We start from the raw sequence: 17011 nt of genomic DNA, 5'->3' as shown, positions 1-17011 counted from the left end.
CTTGTGGCTACTAACAGCCTCCTGCACTGTCCTTGTGCCTACTAACAGCCTCCTGCGCTGTCCTTACGGCTACTAACAGCCTCCTGCACTGTCCTTGTGCCCACTAACAGCCTCCTGCGCTGTCCTTATGGCTAGTAACAGCCTCCTGCACTGTCCTTATGGCTACTAACAGCCTCCTGTACTGTCCTTATGGCTACTAACAGCCTCCTGCGCTGTCCTTGTGCCCACTAACAGCCTCCTGCACTGTCCTTATGGCTACTAACAGCCTCCTGCACTGTCCTTGTGCCCACTAACAGCCTCCTGCGCTGTCCTTATGGCTACTAACAGCCTCCTGCACTGTTTTTGTGCCCACTAACAGCCTCCTGCGCCATCTTTATGGCTACTAACAGCATCCTGCACTGTCCTTGTGCCCACTAACAGCCTCCTGCACTGTCCTTATGGCTACTAACAGCCTCCTGCGCAGCCCTTGTGCCCACTAACAGCCTCCTGCGCTGTCCTTGTGCCCTCTAACAGCCTCCTGCACTGTCATTATGGCTACTAACAGCCTCCTGCACGGTCCTTGTGGCGACTAACAGCCTCCTGCACTGTCCTTATGGCTACTAACAGCCTCCTGCGCAGCCCTTGTGCCCACTAACAGCCTTCTGCACTGTCCTTATGGCTACTAACAGCCTCCTGCACTGTCCTTATGGCTGCTAACAGCCTCCTGCGCAGCCCTTGTGCCCACTAACACCCTCCCGCACTGTCCTTATGGCTACTAACAGCCTCCTGCACTGTCCTTATGGCTACTAACAGCCTTCTGCACTGTCCTTGTGCCCACTAACAGCCTCCTGCACTGTCCTTATGGCTACTAACAGCCTCCTGCGCTCTCCTTGTGGCTACTAACAGCCTCCTGCACTGTCCTTATGGCTACTAACAGCCTCCTGCGCAGCCCTTGTGCCCACTAACAGCCTTCCGCACTGTCCTTATGGCTACTAACAGCCTCCTGCACTGTCCTTATGGCTACTAACAGCCTCCTGCACTGTCCTTGTGCCCACTAACAGCCTCCTGCACTGTCCTTATGGCCACTAACAGACTCCTGCGCTCTCCTTGTGGCTACTAACAGCCTCCTGCACTGTCCTTGTGTCCACTAACAGACAGTAATGACTCTGACACCATATTATGCCCCCACATTAATGCCCTTGTCATAACATTGTGAACCACACAGTAACATTACCTGCTCATTGTCAGGGGATTCTCTCCTCCCGCTGTTCGCGCCTGCCTGATTAAAATTAAAACTATTGAAAACGTCCATCCCAAAATGGACGCTCCTCTACTATCTTTAATAACTGTCTCCTGTGAGGCGGTGGACATTTTGGAAGAGACATTTTCAATAGCGCTGCAGGAGGTGGCGGGCGGACGGACAGCTGCAGCGGGCGGATGGTGGCATTAGTAGCCTGGGTCCTCTCATCTGTGACGGCGGTCCAGCTTCCAGTTGCTAAGTAGTCCCTAATTGGCCATACGGTTTCAGAAAGCATTTCTGAAAAATGCCTCCTGGATGCCCCCTCTTTACCTCTGTCTCTGCAAATTGGGGCTAATGACAACTAACAGACACATTACAGTTGTCTGACCCTCCCGTCTCCTTTATTGTCACTTCCTGGGACTTCACACAACTACTGAGCGTGCCAGGGACAGGACGGCCATTATCAGTATATATATATATATATATATATATATATATATACTCTGCGCTCCGGCACTCTCGGCCTCCCCCATAGGGTGTACCTTGCTCCGGTGCCCTCCTCAGGGTAAGCGACCCTTGTACATGCACAAATAGACAATAAGAGGCGGCACTCAGCAGACTTGTGATGCAAAATCAAAAAAGTGTAATAGGTACGGTCAACGTTTCGGGGACCACCTCCCCGTCTTCAGGACAAGTGTACAGTGATAGACAAACATATTTATAACAATGAACTTACCCCCCTGATCAGGTGGTGCGCTGTGGACGCCGGGCTGGGAGCGCGGGAGACGCGGCCGTGGAGGACGCTGGCGGGGAAACTGATCAGGGGGGTAAGTTCATTGTTATAAATATGTTTGTCTATCACTGTACACTTGTCCTGAAGACGGGGAGGTGGTCCCCGAAACGTTGACCGTACCTATTACACTTTTTTGATTTTGCATCACAAGTCTGCTGAGTGCCGCCTCTTATTGTCTATTTGTGCATATATATATATATATATATATATATATATATATATATATTCTAGGTGCTTCATCGCGCCCTATGGGCGCTCTTCACACCGTCGCAAGGGGCTACACCCCTTTAACCCTTGCATGCCTATATGGGGTTCAATATTTGTATTATATGGAGTATTACCTGCATTCCTTTGTTAGTGGTTAAATATTGCACAATGAAAGGGCGTGCGATAGTGAAGGAGGCGCAGCCCCTTGCGACGGCGTGAACAGTACCTGCAGGGCACGATGTACAGAATGAGCGGGTGCGGGGGGGACTGCGGATGGGGGAGGGTGTCTGTAAATGCTGCAGGTGGAGGGGGGCAGATGCGGGGGGGCCCGGATGGGGAAGGGTTGGGAGGTGCTTGCGGGTGGGGGTGAGACAGAAGAGTGGGGGCTGTAGATGGGGAAGGGGTCCGGAGGCACTGCAGGTGGGGGAGGGGCAGGTGCAGGGATGTTGCGGATGGGTGAAGGGTTCCGGAGGTGCTGTGGGATGGGAAGGGGCAGGGGTGCCGGGGGTGGGGTAGGGGGTCCGGAGGCACCGCGGTGGGGGAGAGGCAGGTGCGGGTGGTGCGGCGGGCAGGGAAGGGGTTCCGGAGACGCTGCAGGTGGTGGAGGGGCAGGTGCGGAGGTGCCGTGGGTGGGTGAGGGGGGGACCGCGAATGGAGGAGGGTGTCTGCAGATGCTGTGGGTGGAGGGGGGCAGGTGTGGGGGGAGACATATATGGGGGGTGGATGGTGGAGGGGGTCTGGAGGTGCTGTGGGTGGTGGCGGAGTGGGAGCCGCTGGTGGTGTAGGGGGTCTGGAGGCACAGCGTGTGGGGGTGGAGTGTCGCATGTGGTGGAGGGGAAGGTGCGGAGGTGTGGTGCATTGGGGAGGGGTCTGGAGGCGCTGCGGGTACTGTACCTGCCAAAAAGGTAGTTGGAGGGTATGCAGTAACAGGGCCAGGACAGGGGTGACAGGGTCAGAACAGGGGTGACGGGGCCAGGACAGGGGTGACGGGGCCAGGAAAGGGGTGACAGGGCAAGGACAGGGGTGACAGGGCAAGGACAGAAATGACAGGGACAGGATAGGGGTGACAGGGCCAGGGTAGGGGCGGCAGGACCAGGATTTGGTTGACAGGGCTAGGATAGGGGTGACAGGGCCAGGATAGGGGTGACAGGGCCAGGATAAGGGTGAAAGGGCCAGGATAAGGGTGACAGGGCAAGGCCAGGGGTGACAGGGCAAGGCCAGGGGTGACAGGGACATGACAGAACACAGGGCACGGGAGAGATTGGTATTAGGGACAGAACAGTGGTGACAGACAGATGTGTCTTACCGGAGTCACTGCTGCTGGCTGCTGCTGTTCCACTCCAGCCTGTTGGGATCTGCTGCTGGTGGAGACTTGGCATGGCTGACTCTCTCAGGCTGGAGTCCTGCTTCCTCTGCCCGTCCGCATCTCTCCCCCCCAATCCTCAGTCACACACTGCGGACATCGCGCGGCTGCCGGGCACTGTGGTAAGGGGAGACTGGGAGTGACTGGTTAGCCCCCAGGAGACGCTGCGGCTGGAGGGAGGAGGGGGTCGGAGCCTGCAAGCAGCGCGGACTTCTGCAGTGCTGCCCGCCGGCTAAAGTGTGTGGAGGAGCTGGGCGCACCTCACTGCGGGCGGCAGCGCTGCAGGTAGCGGTGGGGTTGCCGTGGCTGGAGATAACAGAGGCAGTATGGAACCTGCACAGCGGCAGGTGCCCCACAAAACTGCAGCTAAGAAGCGTGGAATGTGCCAGAAAGTGACGCTCCTCCGCGCCAGAGAGCCCCTGCTGAGTATGCTGATGTGGGGGGTCAAGCACACAGTGAGCCGGTGCCCGTCTGTCTGTATGACATACCCCCTCACACACCCCCATACCTCCCAACTGTCCCGATTTTCGCGGGACAGTCACATTTTTTTGGGTCTGTCCCACTGTCCCACCCGCGGGCCGCAGTGTCCCCCGGTGCGGGGGGGGGGGGGGGGGGGGCAGTTGGGAAGCTCCTGTACTCGCTGCTCTGCTTAGCATGCACACAGCGTCTATTTAGTGGAGACAGAGGGAGAGGGGGCATCAGGGGGTACGGATTAAGGGTGGGCCCAGGGGGTACGTACCCCGGGCCTCACAGTTTTAGGGCCCCCCCCTCCCCCGGCTGGAGTAGCTTTGTCCCAGCTCTGAAGCTCCCACGTCCTGCCAGCAACAGCAGCAGCAGTGTGTTACAGTCAGCACACGCCGCTGCGTGTTGGCAGGTCTGTGGTGTTGCAGGGAGGCAGCCGCCTCCCTGCTGTCTTCTGCCTGTGCGGGTGTGTAGGGGGGAGCAACCACCTCCCCTGGATTTACCCCTAGCTGAGGGCAGAGCCGGCCCTAACCAATATGATGCCCTAGGCAAGATTTTGTGTGGTGCCCCCTAGAGGTGAGGTTACTTTCGGTCAACCGCTGACCACAAAGTTCCCACCATTGGATACAATGGAGCGCATAGGCGCTACATTGTATCACTGCCGTGTGCTGCCTGACAGACACTACAGGAGCACACAGCCAATCAGGAGGGTGCCACGACGTGGCGCTCCCTGATTGGCTGTAGGGACCCTCTTTGACAGGAGTCAGGGGGGGTCCTGGCAGTCGGGGAAAGGGGTCCCATGTGTAAACATGGGACCCCTTTCAGTGCGTGGTCGGGTTTGCGCTTTATTTTTTTGCCAAGTACGTGGATTATTCAAAGGCCGGATTCTTCACTGGATTATGTGAGTATAATTTTTTTCACAGGTACCCCGAGGATTCTACATGGAGAAGAGGACCGAGCCTCGTGGGAACATAGGTAAGTATGTATGTATGGAGGTGTGCATGTATGTAATAAAGTTGTACTGTCACGGTGTGTGTGTCATGTTGTTATTGGGGTATTTTTTTAGTAGTAGTACTACAGGTACCAGCGGGGCCGGTTTTCCACCGCATGCTGGTACTTGTGGTTCTCCAAGTACCAGCTTGCGGGGAGGCTTGCTGGGACTTGTAGTACTGCTACTAAAAACAATATTCACACTTTCACACTTGGCTATCAGCCCCCCATCTGCCGCCCTTGGATGGGGGGACAGCCTCGGGCTTCACCCCTGGCCCTTGGGTGGCTGGAGGGGGGGGACCCCTTGATTGAAGGGGTCCCCACTCCTCCAGGGTACCCCGGCCAGGGGTGACTAGTTGGGGTTTTAATGGCACGGCCGCAGGGACCGATATCAAAGTGTCCCCCAGCTGTGGCATTATCTCCCCAGCTAGTGGAGCCCGGTGCTGGTTTCAGAAATACGGGGGACCCCTACGCTTTTTGTCCCCCGTATTTTTGGAACCAGGACAGGGCGCAGAGCCCGGTGCTGGTTGATTAAATATGGGGGAACCCCTGTCATTTTTTCCCCCATATTTTTTCAACCAGGACCGGCTCAAAGAGTCCGAGGCTGGTTTTGCTTAGAAGGGGGGACCCCACGCAATTTTTTTTCCTGATTTTACACTAAACAGACCCTTTCCCATAGATAACCATGCACAGATCTCACTGATCCGTGCATGGTTATCCAAACTCGACTGGAAAAAGCAGGTCTATTTTTTGCTGCTTTTTTTAACGATTCGATAAAAAACAGACCCGCACTTGAGCACTCAGAAACTAACACCCAAATACGAAAGAATAGTGAATGGCCGTATTCTATGAAATAACAGCCGCGTTTGACCGATGGTCTATTCATTCGTATTTCGGAAGGCTGTCATTCAAACCATTACGAATAGACCAGACACTGCCGAGATTGGTGCTTAGTAAATTCCCGGATTGGGACTTAGAAAAAAACACACAAATCGGCCAAACTCGGATTTTTAGTAAATACTGGCCCAGGTGGGAATTATAGGCAATTAGCAAGACACCCCCAATAAAGGAGTTGTTCTGCAGGTGGTGACTACAGACCACTTCTCCGCTCCTATGCTTTCTGACTGATGTTTTGGTCACTTTTGAAAGCTGGCGGTGCTTTCACTCTAGTGGTAGCATGAGACGGAGTCTACAACCCACACAAGTGGCTCAGGTAGTGCAGCTCATCCAGGATGGCAAATCAATGCGAGCTGTGGCAAGAAGGTTTGCTGTGTCTGTCAGCGTAGTGTCCAGAGCATGGAGGCGCTACCAGGAGACAGACCAGTACATCAGGAGACGTGGAGGAGGCCGTAGGAGGGCAACAACCCAGCAGCAGGACCGCTACCTCCGCCTTTGTGCAAGAAGGAACAGGAGGAGCACTGCCAGAGCCCTGCAAAATGACCTCCACCAAGCCACAAATGTGCATGTGTCTACTCAAATGATCAGAAACAGACTCCATGAGGGTGGTATGAGGGCCCGACGTCCACAGGTGGGGGTTGTGCTTACAGCCCAACACCGTGCAGGACATTTGGCATTTGCCAGAGAACACCAAGATTGGCAAATTCACCACTGGCGCCCTGTGTTCTTCACAGATGAAAGCAGGTTCTCACTGAGCACATGTCACAGACGTGACAGAGTCTGGAGACGCCAAGGAGAACGTTCTGCTGCCTGCAACATCCTCCAGCATGACTGGTTTGGCAGTGGGTCAGTAATGGCGTGGGGTGGCATTTCTTTGGGGGGGCCGCACAGCCCTCCATGTGCTCGCCAGAGGTAGCCTGACTGCCATTAGGTACCGAGATGAGATCCTCAGACCCCTTGTGAGACCATATGCTGGTGCAGTTGGCCCTGGGTTCCTCCTAATGCAAGACAATGCTAGACCTCATGTGGCTGGAGTGTGTCAGCAGTTCCTGCAAGACGAAGGCATTGATGCTATGGACTGGCCTGCCCGTTCCCCAGACCTGAATCCAATTGAGCACATCTGGGACATCATGTCTCGCTCCATCCACCAACGCCACATTGCACCACAGACTGTCCAGGAGTTGGCGGATGCTTTTGTCCAGGTCTGGGAGGAGATCCCTCAGGAGACCATCCGCCACCTCATCAGGAGCATGCCCAGGCGTTGTAGGGAGGTCATACAGGCACGTGGAGGCCACACACACTACTGAGCCTCATTTTGACTTGTTTTAAGGACATTACATCAAAGTTGGATCAGCCTGTAGTGTGTTTTTCCACTTTAATTTTGAGGGTGACTCCAAATCCAGACCTCCATGGGTTAATAAATTTGATTTCCATTGATAATTTTTGTGTGATTTTGTTGTCAGCACATTCAACTATGTAAAGAACAAAGTATTTAATAAGAATATTTCATTCATTCAGATCTAGGATGTGTTATTTTAGTGTTCCCTTTATTTTTTTGAGCAGTGTATATATATATATATATATATATATTCATATATAATGTCCCCCGCCGGCACCTGATTGTCTCCCGGGGCTGGCCGCTGCTGCACACTCCATGCAGCGGTGGCCCCCCGCACCCCCCTCGCCGGCACCCTGTGTCCGCGGCTCCCCCCCCCACCCCGTGTCTGCGGCCACAGCGGGAGAGTCACCGGAGGCTGGCAGCACTGAGGGGAACAGGGAAGGTAAGCTGCACAGAGCACAGCACAGCGGTGAGAAATCTTAATAGATCCTGACACTGCCTATGCTGTTACACAAGCTGCCGGCACCTTGAGCGCACATTCGGGAAGCTGATCGCCATCTCAGGGTGGTGAACAGTTTCCCTTTCAAACGCCGAAAAAAATGCTTTTTTGAAGTTTGATGAATGTCACAATTTCTATATTCCCTGGGGAGTTCCCTGGGGAATGTATAAATTGTGACATTTAAAGGATGATGAATATGCCCCCATATACAGTCAGCAGTGTTGTCTCCCCGTCTGTACTGTAAGTAATGGACTCTGCTGCTCCCTGGTGGCTAACTCGTGAAAATGCACATTTTGGGCCTAATTCAGTAAGGATAGCTTTCCCGAGCATGCTGGGGGCCGCCCATCGCTGGACAAGGCCGCCCAGCATGCTGACCGCCGCCTCCCCCCCTTGATGAAGCAGAAATTGCGATCAACTCGCAATTTCTGCTTCATCGTAAAAATTAGTGATGGCTCCTGCAGCAGGAGCCCCGGCGCCATTTTACCCATCACGGCGTCTGCGTGTGACGTCACGCAGCTGCCGCGATTACACCTCCTTTCACGCTGTACCACCCACCGTTCGCGTCACCCCACCCCTGCAACACTTCGTCTCCTCCCTGGAAACGGAGTGTTGCCCGCCCCCGCCCCGCCTCTGCCTGATTGACAGGCAGAAGTGATCACATTTTGTGCGGCCCCCCGCAGACAGTGTGGGTGCATGCGCAGTATGGGCGCTGCGCATGCACCCGCGGGCCGACCGCAAGAATTCCGGTTGGATCGCAATTTGCGATCCAACCTGAATTAGGCCCTTTGTTTGCTGATTAGAGAGATAGAAGATGTCTCCCAGTTATGGGTTGTCTTCTCACGGGAATTGGGAAACTATTTATTTTTGCATTTCTTGATCTCATATTTATTAAGTGAAAAGACTGTGACAGAGGCAGCCGGAAAATACACCCACCGGACGGCTGCTCTGTCTCTCTGACACAACGGGTGCACGGATCCCGTAATGTGCCACATGCAGTATACAGGAGCTCGGCGGCACCAAGAGGAAAACCAGCCGCAATGAGGGGAGAAAGGCGGGAACCCACTAACTAAGGAGACACCACAGCGAGCGGCCCTGCCAGTCACACACCGGGGGAGGAGGCTCAGACACCACAGCGAGCGGCCCTGCCAGTCACATACCGGGGGAGAAGGCTCAGACGGCACAGCGAGCGGCCCTGCCAGTCACACCGGGGGAGGAGGTTCAGACGGCACAGCGAGCGGCCCTGCCAGTCACACACCGGGGAGAAGGCTCAGACGGCACAGCGAGCGGCCCTGCCAGTCACACACCGGGGGAGAAGGCTCAGACGGCACAGCGAGCGGCCCTGCCAGTCACACACCGGGGGAGAAGGCTCAGACGGCACAGCGAGCGGCCCTGCCAGTCAAACACCGGGGGAGAAGGCTCAGACGGCACAGAGAGCGGCCCTGCCAGTCACACACCGGGGGAGAAGGCTCAGACGGCACAGCGAGCTCCCTGCCAGTCACACACCGGGGGAGAAGGCTCAGACGGCACAGCGAGCTCCCTGCCAGTCACACCGGGGGAGAAGGCTCAGACGGCACAGCGAGCGGCCCTGCCAGTCACACACCGGGGGAGAAGGCTCAGACGGCACAGCGAGCGGCCCTGCCAGTCACACACCGGGGGAGACGGCTCAGACGGCACAGCGAGCTCCCTGCCAGTTGTCAGGAACCACGGTTCACGTGCTGCTCGCGCACGCCACTTATTGGCATGCTGGTGTATTCTGTGACGCACACGCTCTGTGGTTACTAGCATGATGTTCACTGACTCTGGCAGAGTCACATGATCCAGAGTCACATTATTCACGTATCCAGGTAATCACTTCCTGGTTCTGTGCATGCTGCTGCTGTTGCCGGCAGCAACCAATCAGCATGCTTCTGGAGGAATATAAGCAGGCTTCCCAGAGTCCTCATTGCCTTGAACAACTTGTCAGTTTTCCTGCAAGTTCTCCAGCGTTAGTTCCCAAGGCTCCAGGCTTGCTCCAGGGATCCGGTTACCTGTGTCCTGCTGTACCTGCCTTTCCTGGTTACTTACCTGCCGCCAGAGACTTCCACTATCTCCATCCCAGTGTGTTACCAGTCTGCGGTGCTCAGTCCAGGATTCCCCTCACAGGCTCCGGATATTCCCGGCTCCCAGGCTACACCATCGGTTCCTAGACCGACCCTGCACTCGGCTCACAGGCCACATCATCAGTTCCCTGACCAGCTCTGTTATCGGCCATTTGGCTGCACCATCGAAACACAGACTGTCCTCACGCAATCGGCTGCCATACCGATTTAGTCATCCTCAGCTACCCAAGTACTCCAGAGTTCACCATCTCCAATATACTTACCTTTCCACGTCACCATCGGACTCACCATCGATGGTTAAGCACTTCAGTATAATCCGGAATTAAGTATCCCTGTATACTCGAGTGTCTCACAGCCTCCACAGAGGAACCTGATCAGAGGGCCGCGACCTGCCCTGGCGGGGGTCACTGGTGAAAACCCCTGACGAGTTATACTCCGCGCCTAAGCTTCAGGTCTCGCCAATTCTCTGTGCTCACTGTGTAAACTTCCAGAGTGCTCCAGCATATGACTTGTCCATGTCTCAGCCACCTAACTTCTGCCTCCCTGCGCCCTCCACTGGCTCACCTAGGGGGTCATTCCGAGTTGATCGCTCGCTGGCTAGTTTTAGCAGCCGTGCAAACGCTATGCCGCCGCCCACTGGGAGTGTATTTTAGCTTAGCAGAAGTGCGAACGCCTGAGCAGCCGAGCTCTGCAAAAACAGTTTGTGCAGTTTCTGAGTAGCTCTGAACTTACTCAGCTGCTGCGATCACTTCAGCCTGTTCGTGTCAGGATTTGACGTCATACACCCGCCCAGCCACGCCTGCATTTTTTTCAGACACGCCTGCGTTTTTGCAAACACTCCCTGAAAACGGTCATTTGACACCCAGTAACGCCCCCTTCCTGTCAATCTTCTTGCGGCCACCAGTGCGACTGAAAACTTCGGTAGAACCTGTGCACAACCACAACGGGCTTTGTACCCGTACGTCGCGCGTGTGCATTGCGGAGCAAACGCATGCGCAGAAATGCCGATTTTTAGCCTGATCGCTGAGCTGCGAACAACGGCAGTTAGCAATCAACTCAGAATGACCCCCCCTAGGACATTACCGAGAACACAATCAGACCAGCCCGTGACAGATTGTTCAAGACCAATTGACTCGGCACATGACCACAGTGTGGGCCCAGCGGCTCTTCAGGATGTTATTTCATGAATAGAGACACAGGAAGCCACACAGCAGCAAGTCACTACCTACCTACAGGAAGTGTCCACTCACTTGGATGTCCTCCAGCAGTCACTCAGGTCACCTGCCCCTGTAGTGTCCACTCCACCAGCTGCTCACTCCTCTGTGTCTGTCTCTCACTTACAGCTTCCTGCTCCTAATAAATATGATGGGAACCCCGAGCTCTGTAGAGGATTTCTCAATCAATGTGACATCCAATTTGAACTACATCCATAGAATTTCCCTTCTGCTGGGACCAAGATAGCTTACATTGTCTCCCAGCTAACTGGTTCAGCTTTAAGTTGGGTATCGCCGCTGTGGGAAAGGTCTGACCCTTTACTCACTCATTATGTCAGATTTGTTTCCGCGTTCAGACGCATATACGACGAGCCAGGTCGAGCAGTGTCGCCTCTACAGAGGTACTCCATATTAAACACGGCTCCCGTCCCATGGGACAATTTGTAGTCCAATTCCAGACCTTGGCTTCCGAATTAAAGTGGAACAATGAAGCACTAACTGCTTCTTTCTGGCTAGGAGTTTCGGATCGCATTAAGGACAAGTTGGCTACCCGTGATCTTCCAGTTCAGTTAGAAGATTTAATCTCCCTGTGTGTTAAGATAGACCTACGTCTCAGAGAGAGAGGTCTAGAGCGGCAGGGGAAAGTTTTCTCCAGAGTTTCTTCCCCGCCTCTGCATCGTCCAGTGACTGCTAGCACAGAAGAACCTAAGCAAGCAGGAAGATCTAGGCTCTCACCGGAAGAATGATCCAGGAGGCAAAAAGAGAAATTGTGTTTGTATTGTGCCGCTCCCGGTCACTTTATCGGGTCCTGTCCTGAGCGTCCGGGGAAACACTAAGCCCTAACCTGCAATGGCGAGTCAGGTTGGGCCATTTATTAAAGTCTCCTTCTTCTCCTGACTTAGTACTTCCAGTTACCCTTGTGACTCCAGCGGGTTCCTATCACATCTCTGCCCTGGCGGACTCTGGGGCAGCGGGGAACTTCATTACCTCAGACCTTCCCAAGAAATGTAATATTCCAGTCTCTTCATTGTCTCAGCACCTCTACCTGACTGCAGTCGATGATCGTCAAATTCTTGGCAGGGATGTCACACATCAGACAGCTCCTGTCATCATCCAAGTGGGGGCTCTTCATCAGGAACGCATTGAGTTTCTCATTATTCCTAAGTCTTCTTACGACATCGTGCTGGGTTTGCCGTGGTTACAACGCCACAATCCTCGCATCAATTGGGCCTCACTTCAGATTGAGGCATGGAGTGACTATTGGCAGAAGAAACTCCTATCCGATCCACTGTGATTAAGCCCTTGTCTGGTCTACCCACAGTATATGAAGAATTTTTTGATGTATTCAGTGAACAGGCAGCTGATGTGTTACATCCTCATCGTAAATGGGATTGCCCTATTGACCTTCTTCCCGGAAATTTGGCGTGGGCAGTTAGGTGCATTGGTCACAATAGTAAATATATAACACCGGCTTATCAGAGACACACATGGAGAGGAATCTTTCCTGAATGGTGAGGAAGGGTAACCAGTGGCAGGTGTTCCAAACAATAAAGGCCGATGCGTTTCATCTGCATGGCAGGTGTTCCCAGACAAGGTCCAACGCGTTTCATCTGCATGGCAGGTGTTCCCAGACAACAAGGTTCCGACGCGTTTCATCTGTATGGCAGCGTTTTCAGACAAGGGCCGACGCGTTTCATCTGCATGGCAGTTTCCAGACAAGGGCCGATGCGTTTCATCTGCATGGCAGCGTTCCCAGACAAGGGCCGACGCGTTTCATCTGCATGCCAGACTTCCTCAGTCATTATGCTAGTTACAATGTACTACAGACATCAGCACGCTCTATGTAAGATGTATGCTAGTGATACACTACGCAGAGCGCTGCCGGCTACTATATATAAACATCATCCATACATAACACAGCTGATACATGGATACTCCTCGCTGTAGCCCATCCTATCCCCCAGTCACACTGTCACATGACACAGCTATAATACAGGGTTGATTCTATATCGGAGTGGGAGTAGGGACCTTCTGACGTACCTAGGGGAGGAGACACGTCACCAGGGGGAGGAGCTACGGCCGAATAGGGTACCCGAAAAGTACGCTCGCCACACGTCGGGCTCGGTGGCTCACTCCGCTCCGCTCACCACCTGATTACTAAAGGTAATAGTTGGTGGCGTGGATAGTGGAGGAACTATCCCGCTGGCCTAGCTCCTCCCCCTTGTGTCGTGACTCCTCCCCCTGACGGAAAAGGTCACTTAGCCCACTTGGATCTAGCTTCAACCTATAATACAGCCCCCTGGACTGTTTTATATCACTGAGCGCAAGCAGCCGCCATTTTCTCGGAGACTTAGAGGTTAGCTACTGGGAAATGGCGCCGCACTGGAGACACAGCTGCCGGGAGACGTGCGGCTTCCGGTGATGACAGACTATGCGCGGTGATTGGTCAGTGCATCCACACGTGATCTCGGATGAGACGCGGCAACGCAGGGAGTACAAAGATGGCCGCGGTTCCGCTCTGTATGTAGAGACTGAAGCTCACGGGCGGGAGTATAAAGATGGCGACATGCCGTTACCATGGATCCGCCCGCTGAGTGATCCCGGCGCTGTGACAGCAACTGCCCCGGGCAGCAGCCAGGAGGAGGACGGGTGAGACCGATGACCCCCTTCCCCTGATATGCGAATACCCCAAACCCTCCCCCCGCCACTGTGTGCTCCCCATAGGGTTACCACCTCACCCCTTTAATTCTGGACACATTAATTACACAGGTTCTGTGGCTGGCTGCCTTCAAGATTCCATTTCACCTGGTTATAATCAGCCACAGAACCTGTGTAATTAATGTGTCCAGAATTAAAGGGATGAGGTGGTAACCCTGGCTGCCCCCCACTCTCCCCGCCACTGGGTGCTCCCCTGCCCCCCACTCTCCCCGCCACTGGGTGCTCCCCTGCCCCCCACTCTCCCCGCCACTGGGTGCTCCCCTGCCCCCCACGCCCCACGCCACTGGGTGCTCCCCTACCCAACCCGCAACTGGGTGCTCCCCTGCCCTCTACCCCACCCGCCACTTGGTGGCTGCCTGCCCCCTACCCGCCACTGGTTGCTCCCCTGCCCCCCACTCTCCCCGCCACTGGGTGCTCCCCTGCCCCCCACTCTCGCCGCCACTGGGTGCTCTGCTGCCCCACCCACCACTGGGTGCCCCCCTGCCCCCCCACTCTCCCCGCCACTGGGTAATGCCCTCCCCCCCCCACTCTCCCCGCCACTGGGTGCTCATCTGCCCCCCACTACCCCCGCCACTGGGTGCTCCCCTGCCCCCCACTACCCCCCTCCACTGGGTGCTCCCCTACCCCACCTGCCACTGGGTGCTCCCCAACCCCGCCCACTACCCCTGCCACTGGGTGCTCCCTTGCCCCCTACACCACCCTCCACTGGTTGCCCCCCTGCCCCATACACCACCCTCCACTGGGTGCTCCCCTGCCCCCCACTACCCCTGCCACTGGGTGCTCCCCTGCCCCCTACACCACCCTCCACTGGTTCCTCCCCTGCCCCCCCACCCACTCCTTACATCTAGACATTTACCCATCAGACGCCTGGACGGATATGTGTACTGGGGTACTCCCAGTGTGATGTGTGATAGGCAGATGAGCGCACTGGTGGTGTATTGTTGTATAACACAGGTACTAGACTGTCATTCACCTTGCTGTCTCTTGCCTATTCCAGGATGTCTCTGGGCTGTGAAGAAGAGAGCGCTCTCCCGGCAAACTCCGCCCCCCAGCCGTCCACCGTGACTCCTGATCAGGCAGAGGCTCATCCGCTACTGGACATCTCCCTGACACCTGACAAGGGTGGGGGCATCCTGCGCAGGCAGACGTCAGAGCGCAGCAGGAGGAGTCAGAGACAGGTGAGGCATCAGTGTATTACATGGTATTGGCTGGGCTGTCTGTCAGTCACGTCTGCTCCACCCCCAGGTCCTCACACGGGTTCTGTATATCTCTGCATGTACATTACCCCTAGCATGTGTAATTATAGAGGTGTGATCCCCCCGCAATATACTACAGCATAAGTGGGATGTGGCGTCTGCCCTCAGGTGCGCTTTGATGTCGGTGATCAGGGCAGACCGGAGGCAGCGCTTCCCGGAGCCCTCGCAGCCCCCAGAATGCACAGCAGCTCAGCACTGAGATTCAAGGTGCAGAGAGAAGCTCGTCAGGAGTTCGATGCGGAGAGCGCGGTGCAGAACGAGCTGGGCCGATCATTCGCAGCGAGACGCAGTGTGCAGAGCGAGGCGGCCAGAGGTAAGAGGTGGGGGGTGACTCGCCCCGGGGCACGCAGGAGGAAGCTTAGTGTTTCTCTAATACAGCTCTCTTCTGCAGCTCTCAACGTATCCAGGGTGCAGAATCTGTATCAGGGCCTGGTCAGCGTGGAGCCGCCTGCGGAACATCTCCAGAGGCTGACGGCGCAACACAGGAGAACGGAGCATCATGAGGTAAGCTCGCCATGTTCCTCCTCCCGCCTCATATATTGTGGCCCGGCATCTGTGAGCTGAGAGGTCACTATATAAACGTGTAGCCATGTATATTATCATAGTGCTGGTGTGGGCGTCTCCAGAGACATAAGTACGACGGTTGCATATGACGTGACCATTGTGTTCTCCTCCTCCGCAGGTATCTCCAATAGAGGGTCCCGACCTCTTCGCCTTCTCAGACCCCTGCCAAAGGTTCACAGAGACCCCGTACCTCGGCGTAGATGGACTGCCAGCATTTACCCTGGAGCCACGGACAAGGCCACCACATTCAGTATTTGACATGTTCCACAAGCTAGGGGAGTGGGCGTCTTAGCGGCGGCCCCGGTAGACACGTATGTCGGATGCTGACACTCTTTTGTACAGTTTCCTCAGAACTTTTTTTTTACACAATAAATGTCCCAGGAGGAGTATCCCCAAATAACGTGTCCTGTGTCGCAGTGCCTGGCGCTATCGGTGATTATAGCAGTAAGAGGGGCAGCAGGCGCGGGGTGTGGCTTATTAAAGTACTTGTGTGACTCACGTGGGGCCGCAGCGAGTGTGTTGTCAGTAGGAGAGGTTCAGAGGGCTGCAGCTAATGGTCTCCGACTGACAGGGTCTGCACAACGGCCCACTGTGCGCACCTGCTCCTTACTTTGCCTGAGCAGCGTGGAGACATCACAGCTACACAGTGTTACAGGACGGTACCGTAACTCCTCCCACATCCCCCTCAACCATCTATTTATACCATCAGCCACTTTGTATGTATAGCTATATAATAAAGCTAAACAGTGATAAAAAAAATTCCCTCACCACAGTGGTGTGCGTGTGCGCCTCAGACCTAAGGGGCGTGGCCTCGTCTGCTGCCATTAGGGTTCATTCTTAAAAATAAAACCAAGCCAGAAGATGTGGCAGGAGGGGGCGTGGTCGCAGGGCGCCACCAGTGTCGGTGGCTGCACACAACAGCCGGAGGTGGGGACTGGCGTCCTCAGCGCCGTACAGGGTGTATACATACATACACAGGGGAACACCGCATAACAGCATGAGGATACAGCCAAAGTGTGGTGCAGTGCGGAGGAATGGCGTGACGGCTAGAGGGGCTTGCTGTGGCCATAGCAAGTAATGACGAGTCGCACAAGGGGCGGTGGGAAGAAAGTCATCCCCTGCTCCCCGGACAGACAGGATCAGAGGTGCTGCTGGGAGATGGGAAGGGGTGACGGTGAGTATTTCAGCCTCATTTGAAGGTACGGATGCTGGCAGAGGGTGTGATGGGGCGAGTTTCCGAGCATTGGGGCAGCATGGGAGAGATCCAGGATGTGGGAGTGAGAGGAGATTATCGGGGTGACGCTCGGTGGGTGAGTGTTGGGGGCGGCAGGAGTGTGAACAGGAACGGAGTGGAAGGATTGGGGGCTTTATGTGTGAGGGGTCCACGCTAT

At 55.2% G+C, this 17011-nt stretch overlaps 1 protein-coding gene across 1 annotated transcript; it reads left to right on the top strand.

The window, feature by feature from the left end:
• The first annotated feature begins 13498 nt into the window (after window positions 1-13498).
• Window positions 13499-16020, top strand: PPP1R35 (protein phosphatase 1 regulatory subunit 35). Its single transcript, XM_063950438.1, has 5 exons — window positions 13499-13731; window positions 14798-14978; window positions 15165-15369; window positions 15448-15560; window positions 15739-16020. Exons 1-5 carry the CDS (start codon window positions 13514-13516, stop codon window positions 15910-15912), a joined length of 891 nt encoding a protein of 296 aa, XP_063806508.1. The 5' UTR covers window positions 13499-13513; the 3' UTR covers window positions 15913-16020.
• Window positions 16021-17011: the final 991 nt, after the last annotated feature.

This window comes from Pseudophryne corroboree, assembly GCF_028390025.1.
Source record: "Pseudophryne corroboree isolate aPseCor3 chromosome 6 unlocalized genomic scaffold, aPseCor3.hap2 SUPER_6_unloc_4, whole genome shotgun sequence".
NCBI lineage: Eukaryota > Metazoa > Chordata > Amphibia > Anura > Myobatrachidae > Pseudophryne > Pseudophryne corroboree.
This window is presented reverse-complemented; position numbering and strand designations above follow the sequence as displayed.

Bases quoted from the DNA above. Each gene is read 5' to 3' on its own strand.
- PPP1R35 (XM_063950438.1), top strand. From the start codon at position 13,514: ATGCGCGGTGATTGGTCAGTGCATCCACACGTGATCTCGGATGAGACG. The intron at 14,979-15,164 runs GTGAGGCATCAG...GTCTGCCCTCAG, and splicing joins GCAGGAGGAGTCAGAGACAG to GTGCGCTTTGATGTCGGTGA. The intron at 15,561-15,738 runs GTAAGCTCGCCA...CCTCCTCCGCAG, and splicing joins GGAGAACGGAGCATCATGAG to GTATCTCCAATAGAGGGTCC.